Source organism: Onychostruthus taczanowskii, unplaced genomic scaffold, assembly GCF_017590055.1.
Source record: "Onychostruthus taczanowskii isolate IOZ18803 unplaced genomic scaffold, ASM1759005v1 scaffold99, whole genome shotgun sequence".
Classification (NCBI taxonomy): Eukaryota; Metazoa; Chordata; class Aves; order Passeriformes; family Passeridae; genus Onychostruthus; species Onychostruthus taczanowskii.
The window spans coordinates 1,991,163-2,017,126 of NW_024507990.1; the positions used below are offsets into that span (position 1 = coordinate 1,991,163).

The 25,964-nt window shown below is 49.8% G+C and overlaps 1 protein-coding gene across 1 annotated transcript in view; it reads right to left on the reverse strand.

Annotated features, from left to right (window-relative positions):
• Positions 1-25,964, reverse strand: part of SHISA6 (shisa family member 6) — a 146,242-nt gene that overhangs the window by 92,684 nt on the left and 27,594 nt on the right. The window contains exon 3 of the mRNA XM_041427373.1: positions 15,816-15,911. Coding sequence (XP_041283307.1) covers positions 15,816-15,911 — 96 coding nt within the window. The remainder of the gene's footprint in view (positions 1-15,815; positions 15,912-25,964) is intronic.

Sequence of the window (25,964 nt, forward strand, 5' to 3'; positions counted from 1 at the left end):
CCCAGAGGTGCCCCCAGGGCTGAGAGGATGGGACCTGCCATGGGGTCAGTGTGAAGGGTCCCTGAGCAGGGACTGGGCCATCAGTCCAGGGGATTGAGCCCTTGCTGTCACCTCTGTCCCCCCAGAGCAGGCAGGGCGCATGTGGGGCTGTCTCCATCCCTGATCCCTGGGGGTGCAGAGTGAGCCCCACTGACCTCAGGCTGAGGCACCAGAACCCACAGGGGGGTTTTGGAGCCCGTGAACTGCTCACCTGGAGCTGTGCCAGTTATTCCTCCTCGGGATCAGGGAGAGCTCAGCTTGTGCTGTGCCTCTGTAACGTGGGCTGCGTTGGCAGCCTGGGAAATCAGCTCCTTTCTGAGGCAGGGAATAATGGGGAAAGGCAATTTTTCCTCTGAAGGAAAGTGGAGATTTAGATGAAAGGCGCACATTTTTCATGCAAATGATATTTTCAAGGAAAAAGTGGAAATTTTTTATTCTGAACTTGTTGCTATTTCCATGGTTTTATCCCCCATGTCTTCTGGCTTGGTGTTTTTGTTCAGCAAAGTGGTTTGTGTGTGAGTGCACATGTGCATGCATGAATAATTGATGCCTTCTCCGTGGGTTTGTTCATTACCCTCAACCTCCTCCGTAATCCTCTGCCTTTGGCATAAATGTGTTTTCCCTGGATGCTGGATCGGTCTGACCCCAAATTAATTCAGAGCAAGGGTAACGTGGGGACTGAAGGAGTGATGTCTGAGGAAATGGGGAATGAATTCCTCATGTTAACGGGCTCATTCCCTGACAGAGCTTCGAGGCAGCACTTAAGAACCCTCTTGAGCGTTTTATTGTCTCTGATGAGATCATGATTCAGACTACTCCAGCAGTACCTCAGGAACAGAAGCCCTCGGGGAGTGGAGCTGCATCTGAGGGCAGGGTTCCACAGCAATCCGGGTTTAATTCTCTCCAACAGAAAGAAAAGTGACAAACCAGCCCCCAGACGGGGATGGGGACAGTGACAGCCTGGCCAGGGAGGGGCCTGAGGGACCTAGAGCATCCCTAGGGCAGGGAACAGCCTCGGGAATCCAGTGAAACACTCTAAAGAGATTTACTGAGCAAGTTTGGCATGTTCTGAGCTTTTGCTTTTTGGTCTAAGACTAAAATGTGGGGGGGAAATGTTTTGGAAGGTCAGAGCTTTTCCTCTTTGGTTGAAGACTAAAAAGTGGAAGAAAATATTTTGGTCTTTGGTCGAAGACTAAAAAGTGGGAGAAAATATTTTGGTCTTTGCTCTAAGACTAAAAAGTGGAAGAAAATATTTTGGTCTTTGGTTGAAGACTAAAAAGCAGAAGAAAATATTTTGGTCTTTGCTCTAAGACTAAAAAGTGGAAGAAAATATGGACGCTCTGAGTGCTCCACCAAACCCTGCTTGAAAGCAATTCAATGGTTAAGAAAATACAGGCAAATCCTTTCCTTGCTATTTCTTATTGGGAAAAGGATGAAACTTTTTTTTTTTTTTTTTCCCTGAGTATTATCAAAGTAAAAAGAGAAAAATCCACCTTGAGAGATACAAGAAGCATGGAAGGGTTCAGCCTAATTAAATCTGTTTTTCAAGTCATTATCACCTAGCAGCAGGTGAAGAGGAGCTGCTAGACAGACTGATACTGAGGCTTTGGTGTTCAAACTGACCCAAAGATTACTGAGATCTCCTCTCCAAGAGGAAAGGACGAGGAGAAGGGATGCCTCTCCCCAGCACATGGAGAAGCAGGGCACAGGAGGAAAGGATTTTGTGCCTGGGGTGAATTCTGCACGGCAGCATTGCTGAGTCCGTGACACTGCAAATGCCACTGGAATTCCCCTTTTCCAGACCTGCTCACACAGATGGGAACACTGCACTCATTCCATGGTTTTTTCTTTTTTTTTTTTCCTTCCAGTACCTGAAGGAGCTACAGGAAAGATGGAGAGAGATGATCTACAAGGGATGGAGGGACAGGACAAGGGGGAAGGGCTTCAAATTGAAGGAAAGTAGATTGAGATGGGATACTGGGGAGAAATTCTCCCCTGGCAGAGTGGGCAGGCCCTGGCACAGCTGGGGCTGCCCCTGGATCCCTGGCAGTGCCCAAGGCCAGCCTGGACACTGGGGCTGGAGCACCTGGGACAGGGGAAGGTGGGGACAGTGAGAGGTGTCCCTGCCATGGCAAGGGTGCAATGAGATGAGTTTTTAGGTCCCTCTCAACCCAAACCATCCTGGGACCCTGGGATTCTTTGTCTCCCCAGCTCCTCCTGCTCTGTGCACCCTCCCTGCCTCCCTGCCCAGGGTCCTGGTTCCTCCTGCAGCCCCAGCCCCACACAGCCCAGAGCTGGCTCAGAATGTCACTGAGCCCAGTCCTGCAGCTCCTGCCTGTCCCTGCCAGCCCAGCCCGGGGCCCTGCACAGCCCAGCTTGGATTGCCACTCCCACAGCTCTGTGCATCCTCTGGAGCTCCCTGACTTTGAGCTGGGACCCCTCTAAAAATAACCACAAAAGATAACCACAAAAAATTACTACCAAAAAAAAAAAAATAGCCACAAAAAATAACAACAAAAAATAACGACAAAAAAAAAAAACACAAAAAAAACCCACACAAAATAACCACATGGGCCTGGAGTCAACACCCAGAAAGTTCAATTAAGGAAGAAGCCAAATACAAAGAGCACGGGGAGGGAGAAGGAAGAGGAGCCAGGAATTTGCATTCCCACGATTGAGGAGATTTATCTGCATTTCTAGTTAATAGAAGACATTAATTGATTCATGTTTTTTTATGGCTGCACACTGAGCTATTTCTGTCTGGAAGGAGACACTCTTAAATGGAATGAGTCAGACCAGACCTGTTATGTCACCCTGGGACCCTGGAAGACTTGTTAATAGCTCTGAAGAAATCAAGTTGCTTCACAGGGCTATTTTCTCTTCAGACATCAAAAGCAGAGCGAAAGGAGAGTAGTTCTGAAGGCTGGAAATTATTTTCTTACACGGTCCTTTGCATTTGACAAATAGCAACAGGATAATCAAAGAGCTTGGCTCTTCACAAGACACTTGCACAGAGGTCCCAGCAGGATTTATCCAGCCAGCTAAACAGGAGCTCCTGGAACGTGCCTGAGGGAAGTCCTGGCAGCTCTCAGCTCCTCCATTCACCTCCTTCCAGATTAACTTTGCAAATCAACAGAGAAGGAAAGTATTTTTCATCTTTAAAATATTTAGGAAAACACAGGAAGGAATTCCTCCCTGGGAGGGTGGGGAGGGAGTGGAATGGAATTCCCAGAGCAGCTGTGGCTGCCCCTGGATCCCAGGCAGTGCTCAAATCCAGGCTGGAGAGGGCTTGGAGCAGCCTGGGACAGTGGGAGGGGTCCCTGCCATGGCAGGGGTGGGGTGGGATGATTTTTAGCTTCCCTTCCAATCCAGGTCATCCTGTTTGAAGGATTCAGTATCACAGAATTCTGTGACATTCCTCCAACCCTTTTAACTCAAAGCCTGACCCAAACCCAAACCCTGACCCAAATCCAAACCCTGACCCAAACCCAAGCCCAGCACCCTCCCAAAGTCCATCCCTGGGGGTGCAGCCAGGATCCCCTGGGAAAGGAGCAGAGTGTGGGGCAGGGGGCAGTGCCTCCTGCTTTCCCTGCCAGGATTTCTCCCCTCTATGGAGCTCTGAGGCACAGGAGCTATTTTGCAAGAGCAGCAGAGGGTTTAGAGGAGAGAAAAGCAATGGCCTGATCTGTTTATCTCCCAGTCAATCAACTCCTGCAGAAGGAGGATGGGAGCAGACACAGCTCAGGGAAGGTCTGAGCAGCTGGAAGCTGATGGACTCCGTGCCACTCCTTCAGGGATATTATTTGTGCTTTCAGAACAGAACTACAAAGGCACAAATAAATCCACCTGCTCTGGGAAATTGTCCTTTATTCTGCTCCCCGGCAGGCACTGGGGGTTGCTGGAGAAGCTTTGTTACAGAAACATTGTCCCTGCTGGGCTCCAGAGCTCCTCAGGGAGTGCCAGGGGAGGAGAAAGAGCATCCTGCAGAGCTGGGACAGCCTGTTCCTGGGGCATGGCCAGTCCTTGCTGCACAGCTCCTGCCCTGATGGGACCCTGCTGGAGAGATTCCCAGCCCGGACCTCCCCACTCCCTCCCGAAACCCATCCATGGCAAAGCCCCTCACTCCTGGCTCTGTGCTGGGAGTGTCCTTCCCTCTGAGCAGCCCTGGCTCCCTGTGCTCACTGGCTGGGAGCTCTCAGCAGCCAAAGCTCCGAGCTTGTGTGGGCTCAGGACCAAGCTGGACCTGCACCTGTGATGGCTGGACAGAGTTAAAGGAATAAAGCAGGGATTTATTTTAAAAACCCTTCAAAGGATCCACCTTGGGCAGTGCAAGAGCCCAGCCAGGGCTGCACCCAAGATGGACCCAGCATGGACTCAGAGTCACGAGTTTTCACACTTTTATCAGTTTGGGTCCATTCCCACCTTGGGTTCACTGTCCAATTGCAGCTCCAGGGGATGCAGTCCCACCCTCCCAGGTTGCTCTCCTCCATCCCCTGTTGTTTGCACTTTTTGGGGCTGAAGCTGCAGCGGTGTCCTTGGTTCTGGGGCTGGCAAAGGATTGTTGTGTGTGCCTGAGCTGTGAGGAGAGCTGCTGGCACTTGGTGTGGAGCTCAGAGTTCTGTCCCAGTGCAGTGCAGAGCCTGGGAAATGTGAAAGACAAAACTGAAGGCATCACTTGAACCTGCAGCCCCTGGAGCTGCAGAAAGGTCAGGAAGCCCTGAGAAGGAAAAGCTGAGGGGCAGCAAGCTCAGCATCAAAGCTGTGACCCCTCAGCAGAGCCACAGGGGTGTGGGGATGTCACCTCTGTCCCCAGCCTGGGCTCTCTCAGGGTGACCCAGCCCTCCCTGAGCAGCTCCTGCTCCCCTCAGGCAGGGTGTCCCAGTTTCCCTCAGCTCCCAGCAGCAAACTGGGGCGAGCTGAGGGTATTTCTGGCAGCCTGTGGGTGCACAGCGTGAGCTGCTCCCAGGGACAAGCCCTGCCCCGGGGGCTGAGGGACAGCAGAGGCTCAGGGAGGTCCCTGCAGCCCCAAGAGCCTGGAGCACTTCATCCTGCTCCTGAGCATTGCCAGGACTGCCCTCACTCCTCTGTCACTCTGGCTCTGCCTGTCTCCCCTCCACACAAGCCCAGGGCCGTGTCCTGCACCTCCTGACCCCACAGAACGCCGGCAGGGACACCCAGGAGTGACACCCTGGGACAACAGCACTGCCTGCTGTCCCTTGTGAACCCAGCACTTCCCATCCATGCCTTCCACACAAGGGAGGAGGAGCAGAACTCCCCAGACTGTCTTCTCTGGCCCAAATCTACGTCACAAACTTTTATCCACAGCCCCCTCCAACACAGACACTTTCAAAGTCCTAATTCCCATTCTGCCCCAAATCCAAACCTCAGGTTGTTCTCATCACCTGTCTTTGAACTGGCTCTATTTTTAGTTTCCTGCTTTAAGATGAAGATGAGGAGATGCCTTTTATAGACTGAGCACTCCTGCTATCCTGAGCAGATCTGAACTGAAGCCCAGTCACTGGTACTGCAATAAACCCTGGTGCTTTATCTGAGGCTGAAACAGGGGCTGTGTGCTGGCAGGACACGCAGAGACAGGAGTGGAGCTCCTGAAGAAAATGCTGAAGGGCTGTGCTTCCAAAGAGCAATCCAGGAATTGTCAGCACAATTGTCAGACCTGGCCACACCCAGAGCCCAGAGCCCCCATTTCTGCTCAGAAATGGGGCTGGAAGGACAGCTGGGCTCGGCACATCTGCAGCTCCCTGCCTGCACAAATATTTCCTTATCGTAGCTGGAAGGTGATCCCTGAGCTCAGCCTGGTCCTGCGCTGGTCCCAGGGCTTGAAGAAACTCCCAGCAGCAAGTCCTGGAGTCAGGGAGCACTTCCCAGGCTGCATTCCTTCTGGGGACAGAAACTAGGCATGGGAGGAGAGAGAAAAGGGAAAGGAAGAGGGGAAGGAAAAGGGAGAAGAGAAGAGAAGAGAAGAGAAGAGAAGAGAAGAGAAGAGAAGAGAAGAGAAGAGAAGAGAAGAGAAGAGAAGAGAGAAAAAGAAAAAAAGGAAAATATAAGAGAAGAGAAGGAAAAGAGACGAAAAGAGACGAAAAGAGACGAAAAGAAAAAAGAAAAGAAGGCTCTAACACATCTTGAATCCATTCCAGATTCAGAGGGGAACTGCTGACCCCCTTTTCAGCAGGGCCAGGTGAGCAGCAGCACCTGGGCTGCTCTGCTTTGCACACACCAGTTGATTTTTGCAGCAGGTCCAAGGCAGGGCCACTGAAATCCATCACAAACTCCCAGTATTGGCAGGAAATGGGCTTGGACTCAGCTCTGTGGCTCTGGGCTGTGCTCCAGGGCTGTGTGGCACCACAGGAGTCACTGGCAGCCCCAGCTCTCTGCTCATTCACTGGCTGGCAGGACTCTCCAGGAGCCAGAAGAAGTGCCATGAGAAGGTCTGGCCCTGGCCAAGGGCTCCCAGCTCCATGGATCCCTTTCCAGGGGCTGGAATGCTGCTCCCTGCTGTGCAGCCACTCATGGAGGAGAGGAAAGAGCTGCTCCTGGTTTTCCCCTGCCAGGCAGAAAACCCCAGGTTTAACCCAAGGCCAGCCTGCCCAGGTGGGGTTCTGGCAGCTCTGCTCCATGGGAGGACCATGGCAGCCTCAGGGGGATGCCTTGAGCAGGCAAACCTGAGCCCTCGGGCCCCAAAACCTCTCTGGAGATGATGATGAGTTCCTCCCAGGGAACTTTGGCAGACAAACTGTGCAGCACACACTGGCTTTGCTGGAGCAGTGGATTTCTGGGAGTGCTCAAGCTCTCCATCTGCCAGACTCTGACCGTGTTGTTGTGGAGAGATCACAGATGCTTCAGAATTACAGATCCCTCTGCAAAGTCCCCTCTCTGCTGCCAGAGCCTCCAGTTCTTTGCACAATATTTGAATTTCTCATTTACAACTGGCAAGCAGGATTAAGAGCCCGTGCAGCCCTGCCAAAGGCACAAAACCCAGCCCCAGGGTGAGCCTTCGTCGAGGTGAAATTCCCCGTTTGGGGAGAGAAGCAGCCTGAGATCCTCAGCGACACCACAGCAAGAAATCATCGGGGCTCTTTATGCAACGGTTCTTGATCATAAATAGAGAAAAACACGTTCTTCAAAGAGGAGCTCGTGGCAAGCAGCTGCAGCTCCAGTTTCACAGACAGCTGGGCTGTACCTGCCAGCTCTTCCCCAGCTCCCAGCTCAGCTTTCAAAGGGATCTGCCAAAGCATCCCCGAGAGCTGACAGACTCCCTGTGAGAGGGCAGCCAGCAACAGGCAGGGCTTCTTTCTTCTCCTCTCAGCCACTGTCACTCATGTTGTCACCTTGTTATTGCACACAGAAAGGAGAGGGATCCACTCTGGAGCTCCAGGTGATGACTGAAAGCCATCCATGGAACTCAGCGGAGGGCTGGATGCAGCAGATGGGAATCAGTGGAGTGGAAACTTGTGGGATTTACCTTGGCAGGGGAACTGGAGGCCTCAGCAGTGGGGAAGGCGAGTCCCAGGCTCTGGGTCAGTCACACACAAAGCCAGGGAAGACCTGTGCCCTCCAAGATGCCAAAACACCAAGTAATCCTGGCTGTGCACACCCAGAAAGGCCCTGGTGGCCTTTCCCTGCCTCAAACACAAGATTTTGGCTTCCACTGTCTCTAGGAGAGAAAGAAGAGACAGCCCCAGTCCTGTCCTTGTCCCCAGGGAAGCCCCTTTGACCAGGCCAAGTCAAAAATGCCAAAATCAGTGGACGGCTGAGCAATGGGACCTCCAGGGGACAAAAGGCTCCCTTTGCATTCCACAGCTGGCTCCGGAGCAGCCGCAGGGATCTGGTGGTGCAGCAGAGATCCGGGTGCTCCATGCCCAGCTGTGGCCACGTCCCTGTCCAAGGGACAAGGAGCAGCTCCAGGGAGGCTCTCAGAGCAGCTGCCAGCCCTCGTGCTCCTGTCCAGCAGCGTGGGACACGCTGCCTTGTGTGGGAATTTGGAGTGAATTTTGGATGGGACCTCTGGGTTGCTTTAGATGCTGCCATTTGTTTTCCTTGTCTTCTACATAGGATGGGTGATTCTGCTCACATCTTCACAGCATGGCTCAGAAGGTCACAAGACCTCTGGTTACAAGACCTTTTAAGGATTTATTGACCAATAAAACACTGCCAACAAAGATATTTATGCTTTTGACCCAATCCTTAAATATTTTGTCTTATGGACTCATGCTACATTGTGAGCTTTCTTAGCCAATCTTGTTATGACACACAAAGCTACAGTAGTACACTCTAAAACTTCTTGTTACCTTTGTAACTACTTTTATTTTTCTGTATCCTAAACTCTAAAACTCTAAACTTTCCTCTGCTTAGCATAGCTTTTTAACTACAAATCCACATTCTTGCTTCTGTCACCTCCGTTTGGGAGCCTTTTCCAAGGTCTCAGATCAAATCCTGGATTTAAATATAAGTTTTCCTTCCAAAGTTCTGAGAGTTCCCTGCAGTTCAGATTCCAGCAGGAGAGCCCCATCCAGAAGGCTCTGCCCAGGCTCCTGCCCACGAGCCCCTCAGCTCCGCTGCCTCAGTGCTCCTTGCACAAGGTGACACCAGGGATTGAGGGGGTTTTGCTGCTGTCCCCCCCATCCCTTCCCACAGCACTGCAGCCACTGGAATGTTTTCCCCCTGTGGTTGTGTTCGAGGGTCCCAGGACGAGGGAAGGGATGAGAATCTTGACTCCATGTTTCAGAAGGCTGATTATTATATTATATTATATTATATTATATTATATTATGTATTATATATTGTATATTATATAATATTATATTATTATTATATAATATAATATATTATGTATGATATACTATTATATTGATGTTGTATTATAATTAAATTGTATTATATTACATTATATTATATTACATTATATTATATTACATTATATTATAAATGCTATACTAAAACTATACTAAAAAGAATAGAGAGAAAGAATCCATTAAATTGTATTATATTACATTATATTATATTACGTTATATTATATTACATTATATTATAAATGCTATACTAAAACTATACTAAAAAGAATAGAGAGAAAGAATCCATCAGAAAGCTGGACAGGAATGGAATGGAATGAATAATAAAAACCTGTGACTCTCAGAGAGTCCACGCAGCTGGATCTTTGCTTGGTTATTAATTAGAAACAACCAACATGCACCAACCACAGATGCCCCTGTTGGTAAACAATGTCCAATTGCACAGGCAGCAGACAGTTATTGTTTGCATTTCTTTTCTGAGGCTTCTCAGCTAGAATAGGAGAAAAATCCTAGCAAAGGATTTTCATAAAAGACCACAGCGACATCCCCCTCTCCTCCCACCTGGCTGATGCCAGGCTATAAAAACCAGAGCTGTCCAGACTCTGCTGAGGAATGGCCACGGCTGAGGGAGGTTAAATAATTCAGAGCGGTTTGAAATGTCCTGTTGCGTCATGGAATGTTCCTGCACAGCTCCCAGGCCCCTCTCCACATCCCAATCATCCCATTTCCCAGTCAATGCAATTAGGTGTGGGAATATGCAAGGCTTGGGATTCATCTGTGTCACCGTGATATTCTCTGAAAAATCCCTTTCACCAGGATTCCTTCTCCTGGGAAGCTGAGAAGCCTCAGCGAGGAATGTAAATAATAATTATCTGATATGAGTTTTTATCATTCATTCTTGTTAAGCCTTCTGATGTATCCTTTCTCTATAGTTTAGTGTAGTTTTAGTATAGCATTCTTTTAATATAATGCAATATAATGCAATATAATGCAATATAATGCAAAATATGATATGATATGATATGATATGATATGATTAATATAATATAATATTTCAGCCTTCTGAGAACATGGAGTCAGATTCCTCTCTTCCCTCGTCCTGGGGACCCTCACAAAGACCACACACCTGGAATCAGGATGATCTTAACCCATGGAAATCACCCAGAATGATCCAGGATAAACAGAAAGTGATTAGTGGTGATGCAGCGGGCTGGGGCTCCACAGCTCTCCATTGATGGCATTTCTAACAAGTGTTTAAGGACCCAGCACACCTAACCCTCAATTTTTGCAAATCTATTCACGGCAAGTTACAGGTGCAGGTGTGAAAAAAAATGATCCTCCAAGTTGTGCCTTCGCCTGTGCTAATGAGTCTGCTGCGAGTGTGGATTACTAATGATGGGGGCAGGCAGTAAATTCCAGCTTGGAGCTGATTCACTGCGTGTTTTGTAGCTGTGCTGGGCCGAGGAAGTTGTGACAGATGTAATATAAGACCCCAAAATAACAAATTAAGGGTAGAAAGCAGCGCTTTGGGAAAGGAGCTGGAGCACAGAGCTGCAAGCCAAGCAACGGGGAACCAGCCATGGCAGCGGGGAACCAGGGCACTGTTGGAGGGAGGAATCAGAACTCTCAAACTGCTAATGAGGAGCAAATTAATAAATCTCTTCTCTCCCACTCATCTCTGAATCACATTTACAGCCAATGGAGCGCCAACCCCGCGGGTCCCGAGGCAGTGGCTGTGAAAGGGGCTCAGTTTGGGGTGTGCCAGGGGGGCAGTGGGGCCAGCCCCAGCGTCCCAGCCTGCAGCAGCTCCACATCCTCAGTCAGCTGAGGTGTCTGCACCAAGACTGGTTTGCATCCAGACCTGCCAGTGCTGAAATACAGAACCTGTCAGAGACCCTACTCAGCCTGCAGCCAAGGATGGGCAGTGAGGGAACACCATGGATGGGAGATCAAAACATCCCAGGGGGAAATGACCCGCTCCTGGTGACACAGGATGTCCCCAGCCCTGCTGTCAGTCAGTGAGGCAGAGCTTTCTAGATTTAAGGCAAGACAGGTTTGGGCATAAATAAACAGGCAGCAAAGACTGGCATCTGGCTGGGAGCAGCCTCAGACCAGGAGGGAGAGGCTCCATTCCTGGAAGAGTTCTTGGGCAGCTCGGGGGACACCTAAGGCTTCCTGCCTCTGCAGCTCCTCCAGGATCTGCCATAAGCTCCCAGGGAAGGAGCAGGTTGTGGCAACAGTTCTGTTTTCCCCTGTGAAATGACCCTGCAGAGGAGCCCAAACCCCCCTGTTCCTCCTGCCTCACTCCCCCTGCCCTTGCACTCAGTTCAACTGGGAAATTCTGCTTTTTCCTGAAAATAACCTCCCTGTTTTTCACACTCTTGCAGAGCTACCAGGAAAACAAAGAAGCTTTTGAGTGCTGACCAGAGGTTATCATCTGCCCTCCAGAGCTCCCGCTGCTGGCCCAGACTGCTGAAACCCAGGAGCTCCATTCCACTGGGAAACTATTGTCAAGCTCTGAGACTGGGAGTAAAAAACAACCAAAACCAAAATAAAAAATACGGTTTTACCCAAAACCCCAGCAATATGATGTGGGGCAGGCAGTGTGGAGCGGATATGCTCCCTCTCCAGGGTGTTTATCCCTGTGGCTGTGAATCCCCTCCAGGCTGGGGGGATGCCCAGCTCTGGGGAGCCCTGAGGGCACAGGGTGGGACACAGGCCGTGTCAGGATGATGGGAACAGGCTGAGGAAGCTGGGATTTAAACCAGCTTGGTGCACAGAGGGGTGAGCTGGCTCCTTTCTCCCACGTGTGTCCCCGGAGCACTGAACCCTCCCACGGCACCACCAGCAGCAGGAGCTGCTCCCACGCAGGAATGTGGGATCCATCCTCCCTCTCTGGGGGCTCAGGTGCCCTGTGCCCTCCCTGTGAACTCCTCAGAGGTGCTGGTGTTTAATTCCACACGGAATTTAAAGCTGCTACCTCAGAACCAACCATCCAACTTCCTCCGACCTCACCTCGGATGAGATCAGCCCTGCCCTGTGCCTCGCCACGGGGACTGGTACAGCCTGAAGAGCCAGGATTCACCCCTGGATCATCCAGACAGCAGAGGAGCTGCCCATGGCTCGGAGAACACGCACTGGAATGGTTTCAGAGCCCTCAGATGGCAGGCAGTGATGCATGGCCCAGTGGAATGCCATGGCAGAGCCATGAATGCCCATCCTGCCCAGGCTGGGCATGGCAGACGTGTGAATCTGCTGCTTTGGTATCCATGGTGCTTTGGCACGTCTCACGTCTTTGTCTTCTGCCCAAAATAGATGAGCTCTTCAATATTACTCAGCACTTGGAGTTCTGCCACAGCACAGAAGACAGTTGAGAAAACACCAAAAATGTGTCTCCCAGAGCAGAGAAACATTGAGAGGAACTTCACTGGCTTTGTTCAGTGCAGGGGCAGAACCCTCTGCCCAGGGCAGGCTGAGGTTATCTGGCTGAAGTGGAGGGTGTAACACAAGGGCTGGAACTGGAACAGAGCAGAACCTGCTCATCTCAATGGGAATAGGAGAAAAGAGCACAGAACCTGCTATCTCAATGGGACAGAACCTGCTCATTTCAATGAGAATAGGAGAAAAGAGCACAGAACCTGCTCATTTCAATGGGAATAGGAGAAAACAGGACAGAACCTGCTCATCTCAATGGGAATAGGAGAAAAGAGCACAGAACCCACTCATCTCAATAGGAATAGGAGAAAACAGGACAGAACCTGCTCATCTCAATGAGAATAGAAGAAAACAGGACAGAACCTGCTCATCTCAGTAGGAATAGGAGAAAAGAGCACAGAACCTGCTCACCTCAATAAGAGAAAACAGGACAGAACCTGCTCATCTCAGTAGGAATAGGAGAAAATATCATAGAACCTGCTCACCTCAATAGGAATAGGATAAAACAGCATAGAACCCACTCATCTCAATAGAAATAGGACAAAAGAGCACAGAACCCACTCATATGAAGCCCCAGCTGAAGCTCTCTTACAGGTATTGGGTGGTGACTTCAAGCTGCACTCAGGAAATCTGTCACAATATTTCCCCAAATCCAACCATTTCAGGCACAATCCCCATGACAGAACCCCTCAGTCCTTTGTGACACCCCACGTGCCCCCTGTCACAGCACAGACAGACAATCAGGTCATGTCACAGACAAAGACAAAGCCACACACGAGCACAAGCAGGTCCTGCAGCAGGTGTGAGGTGTTCTGCACTCTCACCACCCAGCAGTGGGGGAATCTGCCATTAAGAAACTGGAAATAAACATTACAGCACTGTTCAAAAGCCAGGTGGATTTACAGGCAGCTGAAAGGTGAATTCTAAGGCCAGTCCATTCCGATGTCTATGAACAGCCAGGATATTCATTTCTTCAGAGAACAAAGCCTTTTGTTCCGTTTGGAAAGCACCCCCTGTCTGAGGGCTGTGGTGGATGAACAGGCTGCATTCCCACTGCCACTGTCCCCCCTTGCCAGGGACAGGGAATGTGCTCTGGAAAAGGTGTGGAAACCCCTGGCCCACGTACAGGAGAGCAGAGCCCCGAGCCTTTGCAGCTAAAGGAGGAGAGGAGGTTTTCTTCTCGCCTGGGAAGGAGCTGGGAGCAGCCTTTTTGTCCTGGGAGGTGCCTCAGGGGCGTGAGGTGAGGATAACTCACCTGCCTGAGACAAAGGGCTGGGTTTGCAGCCCTGCTCAGGGATCTCCATGGCTTGGTGGAGCCTATCAGGACACCCCACTCCTTGGACCATCAGTCCCGGGGCACCTTTGCTACGTGGCCCTAAAAACACAGGTTAAAATAAAAAATATGTCCTGATGTAAAAACGTATAAAAACATGTCCTGATGTGGCAGGACATGGCCATAAAGCTCCCTTGGGATGGGGACACCTTGTGTGAAATGTCACCCGTGGGTCCTTCCTTGAGCCAGTGCAGCTCCCAGCCCACCTGAGGCTGCTCTGCTTCCCTTCCCTTGTGCAGAGCTGGACAGGGATTGCAGGGACTGGAGAACAAATCTGGGATTGAAGGGACTGGAGAACAAATCTGGGATTGAAGGGGGGAATAAATCTGGGATTGCAGGGACTGGAGAATAAATCTGGGAATGCAGGGACTGGAGAGCAAATCTGGGAATGCAGGGGTTGGAGACTAAATCTGGGAATGCAGGGACTGGAGAGCAAATCTGGGATTGAAGGGATTGGATCATAAATCTGGGATTGCAGGGATTGGAGAACAAATGTGGGATTGCAGGGATTGGATCATAAATCTGGGATTGCAGGGATTGGAGAACAAATCTGGGATTGCAGGGATGGAATAATAAATCTGGGATTGTAGGATATTGGATTACATATCTGAAATTTCAGGATATTGGATTACAAGGCTGGAATTGCAGGGTATTGGATTACAGGACTGGGATTTCAGGGTATTGGATCACAGGTCTGGGATTGCAGGGTTTTGGATCACAGGTCTGGGATTGCAGGGTTTTGGATCACAGGTCTGGGATTGCAGGGATTGGATTACAAGTCCCACGGGTGCTGCCTCAGCCTCAGTAAACTTTATTTAAGCACACACAGACATACACAGACAATATACATATATTTGTTTCTTCTCTGACAGTTCTACAGGACCAACACTACTTTGGATGACACCCGTGGAGAACTGGAAAAAAAGTGCAGGAAATGTAGTTGAAAAAAAAATAAAATTTAAAAAAAAAAAATGAAAATATCAAGGTCCTTTAATCATTTGTGAGTCACGGTCATCCACAGAAACAACACAGGAGCGTTCAACCAGGCGAGCACGAGGACACAGCTCCACGTACAGTACATTGCTCTAGAGAGGAGTCTCCACATACATTGTGTCTGGGGGAGTACAGCAGTCTTGGGGACACAGAAGGGGACAGGAACGGCACGTGCACCCCCGGTGTGTCACAGCCAGGCCACCGGTGGAAGGACACTCCGAAATTCCTGTACACCAGGGAAACTCACCGAACAGGCCACAGCGTCACCAGGGAGCGCTGCCTGGGGTTGTGGTGGCACCAGGAGGTGGCTCTGGTGGCACCAGAACGCCCTGGATGTCGGGTCCTTTAATCACTTGTGAGTCACGGTCATCCACAGAAACAACACAGGAGCGTTCAACCAGGCGAGCACGAGGACACAGCTCCACGTACAGTACATTGCTCTAGAGAGGAGTCTCCACATACATTGTGTCTGGGGGAGTACAGCAGTCTTGGGGACACAGAAGGGGACAGGAATGGCACGTGCACCCCCGGTGTGTCACAGCCAGGCCACCGGTGGAAGGACACTCCGAAATTCCTGTACACCAGGGAAACTCACCGAACAGGCCACAGCGTCACCAGGGAGCGCTGCCTGGGGTTGTGGTGGCACCAGGAGGTGGCTCTGGTGGCACCAGAACGCCCTGGATGTCGGGTGCTTTGTGTTCAAGCTGTCTCTGCACAGATATTTATATACAGTACATGTACACAGAACATACACACAGCAGCACAGGGAGATTCTTTGTGGTTTGCTGTTTGTACATTATATCACACATTATAGGAACACAGAAAATATAGGCTTCAGGAGCTAAAAAGAAATAATTTTATAAAATATTCGTCGTGACCCCCCCGTTCCCCCCACCATCTAAATAAAGAAATAACTAAAATAAAAGCCCAGAAGTTAAAGGGAGGAACTCCAGCCCCACAGTCTGGAAGTGGTCGCTGCCTGCCCTGGCATTGCTGCCCTCCCCTATGGAGCAGCCAGGAAAACACAAAGCCGCAGGAGCAGAGCCACTGCACAGCCCGGGGGAGCCTGTACCGCCCTGCCAGGACCCGCAGGTCCTGCCCCAGCCCAGCACCGACCCTGCCCGCGCCTCCCGGGCTGCCCAGCTCCGAGCTTCGGATTTCAAACAATCGTTTCGGTTTATTTAGCAAAAAATGGTTTCCACTGTACCCTTCGTGTGTCCTCTTCCTAACGTGACAAACCCGGAGGAGATGAAATTGTGGAGATCTGGCCCTCCACTGCGATAAAGATCCTTTCCATAGTGACCTGGAAAAGGAAAAGGGAGCAAAGACACCTTCAGTCACTCTGTCTGTGCATATATATATATATATATATATATATATAACACAAATATATAATATATAATATTCAATATATAATATACAATACATATTATAGACTATATAATATGTAATGTATACTATATAATATATAATATATGATATTTTCTATTTTCTATTTTATATTTTATATTTCTATTTGTGATATATTTATAGTCATACATTTCCATATATATTTAGATATGTACATATATTTTAAGATGTGTATATTTCGCTATATATTTATAAATACATATTATGTAATAATGGTATTATAATAAACTAATAATAGTATAGACATATTCTTATAATAATTGTATTAATATATTTTACATGTATATATTTCTATACACAGATCTATATATTTAATATTTACATTTATATTATTCATATTTCTATTTAATTTTAATTTTATTTATATATGTGCTATACAGCCCTTCTGTCACCCTCACACACACTGCACAATTAAAGGCACCCCGAGAGCGGCCCAAAAACGACACCTGCAGCAACATCAAAGCCTGAATTCTTTGCTGGCAAAGATTTTCGAAGAGGAACAACTGCACGTGTTGGAAATTGCCCAGGAGGGAGCAGAATCGGAGAGGGAAAGCACCAAAATGCCAATTTTCTGAAATTGGCTCATTCCTGGCTCAGACCCCCCTTTGCTCCCCAAGGCCTGGTCCCAAAGGGGATCAGAGATCGTCCCCCTGAGGGCACCCAGGTGGTAGGGGTTTGTCCCCAGGTGCCAATGTCCCCCTGCCCAGGCTGTCCCCATGTCCCCATAACAGCAGCACAGCAAATTTGGGGTTTGGGACAGCGCCTCAAGCCTCCTCAAAAGACTCCTCAGAGCTTTCCCAGTCCCTGACAACACTGCAGGTTCAAGAGACACCCAGCCTTTTAATATTTTAATACATTAATAAAGGAAAAAAAAATAAAAAGCCTGCCTCCGTGTTACCGTGCACAGCTCTGAAATGAGGACACAGATGATTTTTCAGATACTCTTTATCATCTCCTCCCTTTTCCGTGTTGTTAATTTTTCTGTTCCTATTATTCCAGGACGAGGCAGAAATAAGGAAGGTGCAGGGGGAGGGAAGGGGGGAGCCGGCCTGGGGGGCTGCAGGGATGAATCCCAGGGAAATTCCACTTTTCCCTGATTTCCTGCCCGAGCTGGGGTGGCAGAAGGTGCTGGGCTGGGGCAGAGATGGGTGGGCAGCACTGGGCAGGAGCAGGGGGGCTTCCAGGCTGCAGGTGGGGTCAGCTGGGGCTCTGTCCTGCCTGGCCCTGGCTGTTCCACAGCCCCTCTCTGCTTTGCACAGCCTGGCACCAAATCTGCTTGTTCCCACCCCATTTCAGGCTCTTTGGCAACACCTTGGGAATGAGAGAGGCTTTGGAAGTTCCCTGTTTCCCCTGCAGCCACTCACTGTCCCCAGAGCCCCAGCAGAGGGTACTGGGTTAGGCCAGCACCCACCTGCCCCCCAAGGTCCCCAAATGTCACAGAATCATGGAACGGGTTGGGCTGGAAGGGACCTCAAAGTCCCCCCAGTGCCACCCCTGCCAGGGCAGGGACATCTCCCACTGTCCCAGGGACACCTCCCACTGTCCCAGGTGCTCCAGCCCCAGTGTCCAGCCTGGCCTTGGGCACTGCCAGGGATCCAGGGGCAGCCACAGCTGCTCTGGGCACCTGTGCCCACCTCACAGAGAACAATTCCTGATTCCCAAAATCCCATCCAGCCCTGCCCTGTGTCAGTCTGAAGCCATTCCCTGTGTCCTGTCCCCATCCCTTGTCAATTCTCTCTCTCCATCGTTCCTGTAGATCCTTTCAGGCCCTGCAAGGCCACCCTGAGCTCAGCCCAAAGCTTCTCCTGCCCAGGTGAGCAATGCCAGCTGTGCCAGCCTTTCCTGCCAGCAGAGCTGCTCCATCCCTGGCATCATCCTGGAGCCTCCTCTGGGCTCTGCAGCAGCTCCAGCTCCTCCTGTGCTGGGGCAGCTCTGCAGGTGAGGTCTCTGCAGGTGGGGTCTCTGCAGGTGGGGGTCTCACCTGAGCCTCCCTGTTCTCACCATCAGGTCTGAGCAGATCCCTACAGGTGGGGTCTCACCTGAGCCCCCCTGTTCTCCCCATCTGAGCAGGCTGCAGCCCCATCCCCAGCAGGTTCCCTGTTCTCACCATCAGGTCTGAGCAGGCTGCAGCCCCATCCCCAGCAGGTGCTAGGCCAGGAGAGGCTGGCACAGGCTCTGCCAGCCTGGGATGGGGCTGGAGAGCCTCAGAGGAGCTCCCAGGGCAGGCAGGAGGTGCTGACACTGGTGACAAACATTCTAATAGAGAAACCAGCCCACTCCCTTCCCACACGGGCTTTTTCTGGCCAAGGTCAGCCCAGTGCTCCCTGGAAATGTCAGCAAACACACACACGGTGTTCCCACAGCTCTGGGAGTGCTGGCAGCTCCCAGTTTCCTTCTCACAGCTGTGGCAATGCCAGGTGGTGGCAAAAACCTCTCAGTGAGGGGACATCCCCCAGAAATTCCCTGAGAAGAGCATCCAGAATAAAGAAAGAAGGATTTTCTGCTCCCATGGCAAACATGGTGGGTTCTGTCCCTTCTCCTCCTGCCTCCCTCCTGCAAGCTCTGTTCTGGATTCCTGGGAAAGGAGGCAGAGCTCTGGAGTTGTTTGTGCTCCATGAGATGTCTGTGCTGGTGCTGAGGAGCCTCCAGAGATGCTCTGGGGCTGCAGTGCCCCACTGGATTTCCTTTTTCTCTATCACTCCTCTAAAATGTGCTGCATCTCTGCTGTCCAACGAGGCAATTTTTGCTCCTGTCCCAGGAATTTCTGTGCTCTCAGGACCAGCCACTCGGGCAGCACCATAAATTCCTGGTTTAAACCAGGATAAAAGAGCCACACAAATATTGCTGCTACCTCCAGCTGAAACCAGCTGCCTTTTACAATTCCCTCTGGAGAACCTGCTTAAGACACAGCAAGAAGGGGAAGTTTATAAAAAAGCAAACATTTACTGGCAGATTGAGGATTCTTCATCAGCCATTTGCTCTCTGAACCTTGCTCTGCCCCTGCTTATGGAACATTGTAGTTCAATTAAAACATCCCTGTGATAACGAGCCATTAGCATTTGAACAGGAGTTACATTTTCCCAGGAGAAACTCAAATTTGCAGACTTCAAGCAGCATGACTTTTCCCTTTCCATGGATATATTACAGGATGCTACGTCTGCTTTTTGGTTTGTTTTTTTTTCTTTTTTTTTTGTTTTACTCCTGCTCACTTGTGATCATTTCTTTCAGCCTTGCAAAACTGTGGGAGATTTCTGAGAGTGATTTTTCCTTTCAGAGGGGCCTGGGGACTGCTGGGGGGTGTTGTTATTCAATTTATTTGCCACAATCCCATCCTGAGCAGGGCGTTTCCCACTGGAAGTGAAGGGTCCCTTGGAGCAATCCCAAATGCCGGGCCGAGCAGAGGGAGCACAGACAGGGAAATTCCCCATTTCCTTCTCCACTTTTCCTCCTTTCTGCCTCTCCCCGAGGTGCTGGGAGCCCTTGCAGAGCTGCCAGAGGGGCTCAGCCGTGAGCTGATGGAGCTGCCTGTGCCACGGGCTGGGAAGGAGCTCCTGGAACTCATCCCAGATCTTCCCCCAGCCCAGGCTGAACCTCAGTGTTACCCTCTGCCCTATGGTGAGAGCTAAAAAATGCCAAGTTCCTCGAAAAATTCCTTTCAAATTCCTTGAGGAAGCGGTGTAGATGGAGTGATTTTCATTTTATTTCAGATTTCAGGGTTTTTTCATTGAATCACAGGATGGTTTGGGCTGGAAGGGACCTTAAAGTCCACCCAGTGCCACCCCTGCCATGTCAGGGACGCTTCCACTGCCCCAGGAAGATCAGCACAGCTCCAAATTCCCAGCAGAGACTGAAACAAGGTGGAATTTCACTTCTGTTGCAAACAGGTAAAGAAATTACAAAACAAAGACCTCATAAAATCAGGCCTGTTCTGCTAAATTAATATCCAGCCTGTCATTTCTAAGGGCAGTTTGCAAGTTCTCATACGAAAACAGCTTGAGAAATAAAGTTCCTTTACACAACAATCTATTCCTGGGGTGAAAAACAAATACACCTGGATAAACAATAAGATCTGTCCCATGAGAATTAGTAGGAAAAAATTGTAAATTAAACTAAAAACACAGAAGTTTGATAGATATGCAAAATACCATGTAGTGACCAATGAACTGAGTGGGAATGTGTTGTCAACCAATAAGATCTGACACTAATAATAATAATAATAATAACAATAATCCTATAAATTATTATCTATACAATAGTACTGACCAATGAACTGAGTGGGAATGTATTGTCAACCAGTAAGATCTGACATAAAAATAATAATAATAATGATAATAATAATAACTATTATTATTATAATAGCTATGATGATAATAATAATAATGATAATAATCCTATAAAATATGATCTATACAATAAAGATTTGGCTTTTTCTGCATGAAGAAAAATGGAGTCCCAGCTCATTTATGACAACACACTTCCTTCCCCCCTCTCCTCTGGTTACAAGGCAGCAGAGTGCTCTGCCTGCCACACAAAAAAAGGCAAATTCTTCAGGGCACGGAGCTCAGAGGGAACATTTCATTACAAAGGCATCCTACAGAACTCACATATGGAACAACCTCGGCCACAAACTGCAATTACAACCCTGGCTCTGCTTTAACAGAATTATTAGAGCTGAACTAAAATGCTGTTATCCACCTCTTGGAAATGTTATTACTGAGCACAGATTACATCACCCCGAGAAGGGCAGACAGGGACTGGCGTGGACAGACTTTTGCAAGATGCACAGAGCTCTGACCTCAGCCTCACCACAAACTGCCCTGGGGAAAAGAGCCCTGCACCCAGGGAGGAGCCCTCGCGTCCAGCTCCTCAGCACAGGCACTGTCAGACAGATCTCTGCAGGAAAAGGAAAAAAACCTTTCATTTTTGGAGGATCCACAGCCTCCCTGCTTCTGGTGCTGATCATTTCTGGTGGAGGGATCCTTTTGGGGCTGTTTTACACAAAACAGAGCTGCAGTGATCCTTCTGCAGCTGTTTTACACATAACAGAGCTGGACTGATCCTTTTGGGGCTGTTTTACACATAACAGATCCTTTTGGGGCTGTTCCCCATATAACAGAGCTGGAGTGATCTTTCTGCAGCTGTTTTACACATAACAGATTCTTTTGGGATTGTTCTACACATAACACAGCTGGAGAGATCTTTTTGGGGCTGTTTTACACATGACAGATCCTTTTGGGGCAGTTTTACACATCACAGATCCTTTTGAGGCTGTTTTACACATAACAGATCCTTTTGGGGCAGTTTTACACATCACAGATCCTTTTGGGGCAGTTTTACACATCACAGATCCTTTTGGGGCAGTTTTACACATCACAGCTCCTTTTGGGGCGGTTTCACACAGAGAACAGCCCAAGGGCAGGAGCTGAGCTGCCAGAAGGGCTGGGAGGTGTTTGCAGCGTGCTCTGCACCACCCCCTGTCCTGCCTTGGAATGCCAGGGAGGCTCACCTCCAGACCCAGACCCGGGGATTCCTGCCCCCAGAGGTGCCCAGGGACACCCCACCCCTCCCAGTCTGGGGAATTTGGGGCTGTCAGACACGGCTACCAGTTGGAAGGGAGCGTTTGCAGCCACACCAGGCACCTGGGAGCTTCTCTTGGGGTGCAGATTAGCAGAGATTAGAGTGAGGAGGGACATCCCAGGGCTGCCACTGGGACACCAAATGTCCCCATTTTCCTTCTCCAGAGCACCCAGAAGGCAGGAGCCAGCTGGCACCTCTGACACTTGTCACAAAGAGCCCAGTGAGGCTCCAGCACTGAGCTTTGCCTGTTTAACACCATCCTCCTGGCACTGCTGCCTGCCCAGCACGTGAAAATGTGCACAAAAAAAGCAACTGGAAGGAGTTCAGTGGTCCTTGGGGTGAGCTGTCAGACATGAACGGGATGGATTCCAGATCAGAGCAGGGAATATCTGATTTTTCCATGTCCTACAGATATTCTGCAGCTTAAACCCCTCTGGATGGGATATAATATAATATAATATAATATAATATAATATAATATAATATAATATAATATAATATAATACAATATAATATAATATAATATAATATAATATAATAATATATCAGCCTTCTAAAAACATGGAGTCAGATTCTCTTCCCTCATCCTAAGACCCTCACAACCCCACACCCAAGTAATTTTACTGCTGTCAGACTGGCAGGGAGAGACCAGGGAGCCATGCCCAGGGCACACTGAAGGAATCTGCTGGCCCACCCTCTCCTCTGGTGAGACTCAGCATCAGCAGCTCCCTGTGCTTTGCTGTGGGATGAATCCCAGGAGTGGCTTCAGCAGGGGCTGCTCCAAGCCCCATCCCCTCCCTGAGCGCTCTGCACCCCTGGAGCTGAGCTCAGGGGCTGGGGAGCCTGGCCAAGCTGTGCTGCTTCTGCTGGAATCTCATTTAGAGAGGGGCTAACATTCCCCTCCTAATTAATTTGTTCTGTCCGCCTGCGACCGAACTGGCTTTTGTTCTTTGGGAGCTCCTTAAAAAAATTAGCTGCAATACCCAGTGGAATTTAATTATGTAGGCTAAGGAAAGTGATTAAGGGCAAAGGGAGTGCTGATCACACCTCTTAGGGTTCCAGGGTAGAGCAGAAGGGAGGCACAACCTGCTCTTCTCACATGGGGGGAGAATACTGAGGGGTGACTGCCCCAGCAGGGCTTTAAGGAACAGATAAACATTCCCTGATATCAGAGAGCCTTGGGAGGCTCAGTGTGCACCACCAAAGCTGTCCAGAGCTGCCTCAGACACCATCCCAGGGAAACTGGGTCTGCACATCAGCCCTGGCCCTGCGTGGCAGCTCTGGATCCTCTTCAGCCCCCCGGGAGCTGAGGGGGGCCAGGCTGCAAGGGGAGCATCCCCCACCACACCCAGGGGGGACTGAGCTGGTCTCTGCCAGGATGAGCTGGATCCGGAGCCTGGGACCACAAATCCCAGCTCCCAGAAGGACAGCTGAGCCACCCAGGCTGCTAAACGTGGGGGGGATTCAGGAACTGGGGGATCTTGGGGCAGACTTTGCAGGAATTCTGGAAAACAGCACAAAATTTCCATGTTAACATGGGGAGATTCAGGAACTGGGGGATCATGGGGTAAAATTTACAGGAATTGTGTAAAACTGCAAAAAATTTCCCTGCTAAACATGGGGGGATTCAGGAACTGGGGGATCTTGGGGCAGACTTTGCAGGAATTCTGTAAAACAGCACAAAATTTCCATGCTAAACATGGGGAGATTCAGGAATTGGGGGATCATGGGGTAAAATTTACAGGAATTCTGTAAAACAGCACAATTCCCAGCTAAACATGGGGGGGATTCAGGAACTGGGGGATCTTGGGACAGGCTTTGCAGGAATTCTGCAAAACTACACAAAATTTCCCTGCTAAACATGGTGGGGGGGTCCAGAAATTGGGGGATCTTGGGGCAAACTTCACAGGAATTGTATAAAACTGCAAAAAATTTTCCTGCTAATCATGGGGGGATTCATGAACTGGGGGATCTTGGGGCAGACTTTACAGGAATTGTGTAAAACTGCACAATTCCAGCAGTTTCTGTGCCTGTGCCTCAGCCTGAGAACTGGGAAATGGTGATAACACTGATTTTCTCAGCTGGGCCTTGGGAGCCTCCTTATAAATATTTATGAAGTGCTGTGTTTATAATTGTGAGTAAATAAATGGGTGTGTGGAATTCACAGTCCAAGGATGAGAGTTGCTCTGTTTCACACCCTCAAACGGATTCATTCATGGTTCCTGCTTCCCTCTGGAAGCAGAGGATTTGGGAAGAACAACTTCAAAAACTGCCGTCTCAAGGGGAGCTGCAATCAGGAAAGAAAAGCCAGGATTAAGGGGCAAATCCTGCTGAGGTCAGGAAAGGCAGGGAAAGCTCTTGGCAGAACTTCCTGTGCCTGGAGATGGTGCCTGTTGGAGTTTATGAAGTGCTGAAGTGTCCACATCCTTTCTTAAATCATTTTGAGAGGGGACATCACGCTCAGAGACTCAGAATCTTTTGGGATCTTACCCACTCATTCCCTGTGGGGGGTTTTGGGGACCTTCTGGGAATGCTCCTGGCTGTTTTTCATCTTCCTACCCTCTTTGTCCTGAGCAGCAGCTGTCCATGGCCTTGTCCTTGGCTTTGTCCCTGCCCTGTTCCCAGCTCAGCAGCCAGACAGAAGTGCCCATTCCCAATGAAACCGTGGGGTGATGGCATGGCAGCTCAAACAGGGCTAAATTCCCTTCCAAGCCAACCATTCCAGGGTTCCATGGCCTGGAAGGCTGTCCCAGGCCATGGTGGCCAGAGCTGGCCATGCCCTGCAGCTCCTCCTGTCACTGTTTGCCCCTCTGGTCACAGCCAGCCAGCCCAGCAGGGACTGCTCCAGGTGACCCGTGTCCCCACATGGTGCCACCACCCTCTCCTTCACCTGGACCTGCAGCTGGAAAGAAAATGTGACATTCCCATAGGAATGCTGCCCTGCCCACCTCTGTCCCCACCACCCATTCCTTCACCTGAACCTGCAGCTGGAAAAAAAAAAAGTGACATTCCCATGGGAATGTTGCCCTGCTCACCTTTGTCCCCACATGTTCCCACCACCCTTTCCTTCATCTGAACCTGCAGCTGGGAAAAGAAGAAAAATAAAAAAAGTGACATTCCCACAGGAATGTTTCCCTGCCCACCTCTGTCCCCACATGGACACACCTTCCTTCACCTGAACATGCAGCTGGCAAGAAGAAAAAGTGACATTCCCACAGGAATGCTGCCCTGCCCACCTCTGTCCCCACATGGACACACTTCCTTCACCTGAACGTGCAGCTGGCAAGAAGAAAACGTGACATTCCCATGGGAATGCTGCCCTGCCCATGCTGTCAGGAGGTGGCGAGGAGCTAAATGGCGCCAGCCAGCCACTGATGGATGATGGCACCCAAAATTAACCAGAGGGATATTTATGCTGTCCCTGCCCAGGCCTTGGAGTGAGTCCCTGTGTGTTTGGCAGCGCTGCCCAGAGCTGCTGAGGCTGAGGGAGATTCCTGCAGAACGGGAGCGCTGCCTCTGTTTCCCCGGGAATTTCTCTCAGGAGGAACTCGGCCAGCTGATTTCATCCTAAAGGTGACACCAGTATTCCTGTGCCTCCCAGAGTGGAGCTCAGCCTTGGCCCCTTCTGCTGTGGGACAATTGCTGTTGTCTGAGTCGTGGAATCGTGGAGCCATGGAATTATAGAATTACAGAATCATGGAGTCATAGAAACATGGAATTGAGAATCATAGAACTGTGGAATCATAGAAACGTGGAACCATAGAAACGTGGAATTGCAGAATCATGGAATCACAGAGTAGTAGGATCATGGAATTGTAGAATCAGAGAATCATGGAATCATGGAGTCATAGAATCATGGAATTGTGGAATCATGGAATCATGGACTTGTAGAATTACAGAATCATGGAATCATGGAGTCATAGAAACATGGAACTGTAGAATCAGAGAAACATGGAATCATAGAATCATGGAATCACAGACTTATGAAATTGTGGAATCGTAGAATTACAGAATCATGGAATCAGAGGATCATGGAGTCCCAGACCAACCCTCAGTGGCCAGAGCTGTGTCCAGCTGCCCTGCAGGGCTGGTTTTGCTCCCCTCCTCAGAAGAGCCTCCAGGGCAGCCACCAGGCCACCTTGCTTTTTGGACTATTTTCTGTCTGGCTGGATTGCTAATGCCAGAGTAATTACTTAGGAAAATTCCTTAATCAAAATCACATTTGTGGAGGTAATGAGCAAATAGGTCAAGGAGAGCAAGGTGCCTTAGGAGCAGGAGCTGCTTCCCTGAGCAGCTGCAGAGCTGGTGGCCTGCAGGACAGAGGGGACCTGTCCTGGGCAGGATTCTCATCCTCCAGAGGCACACCTGG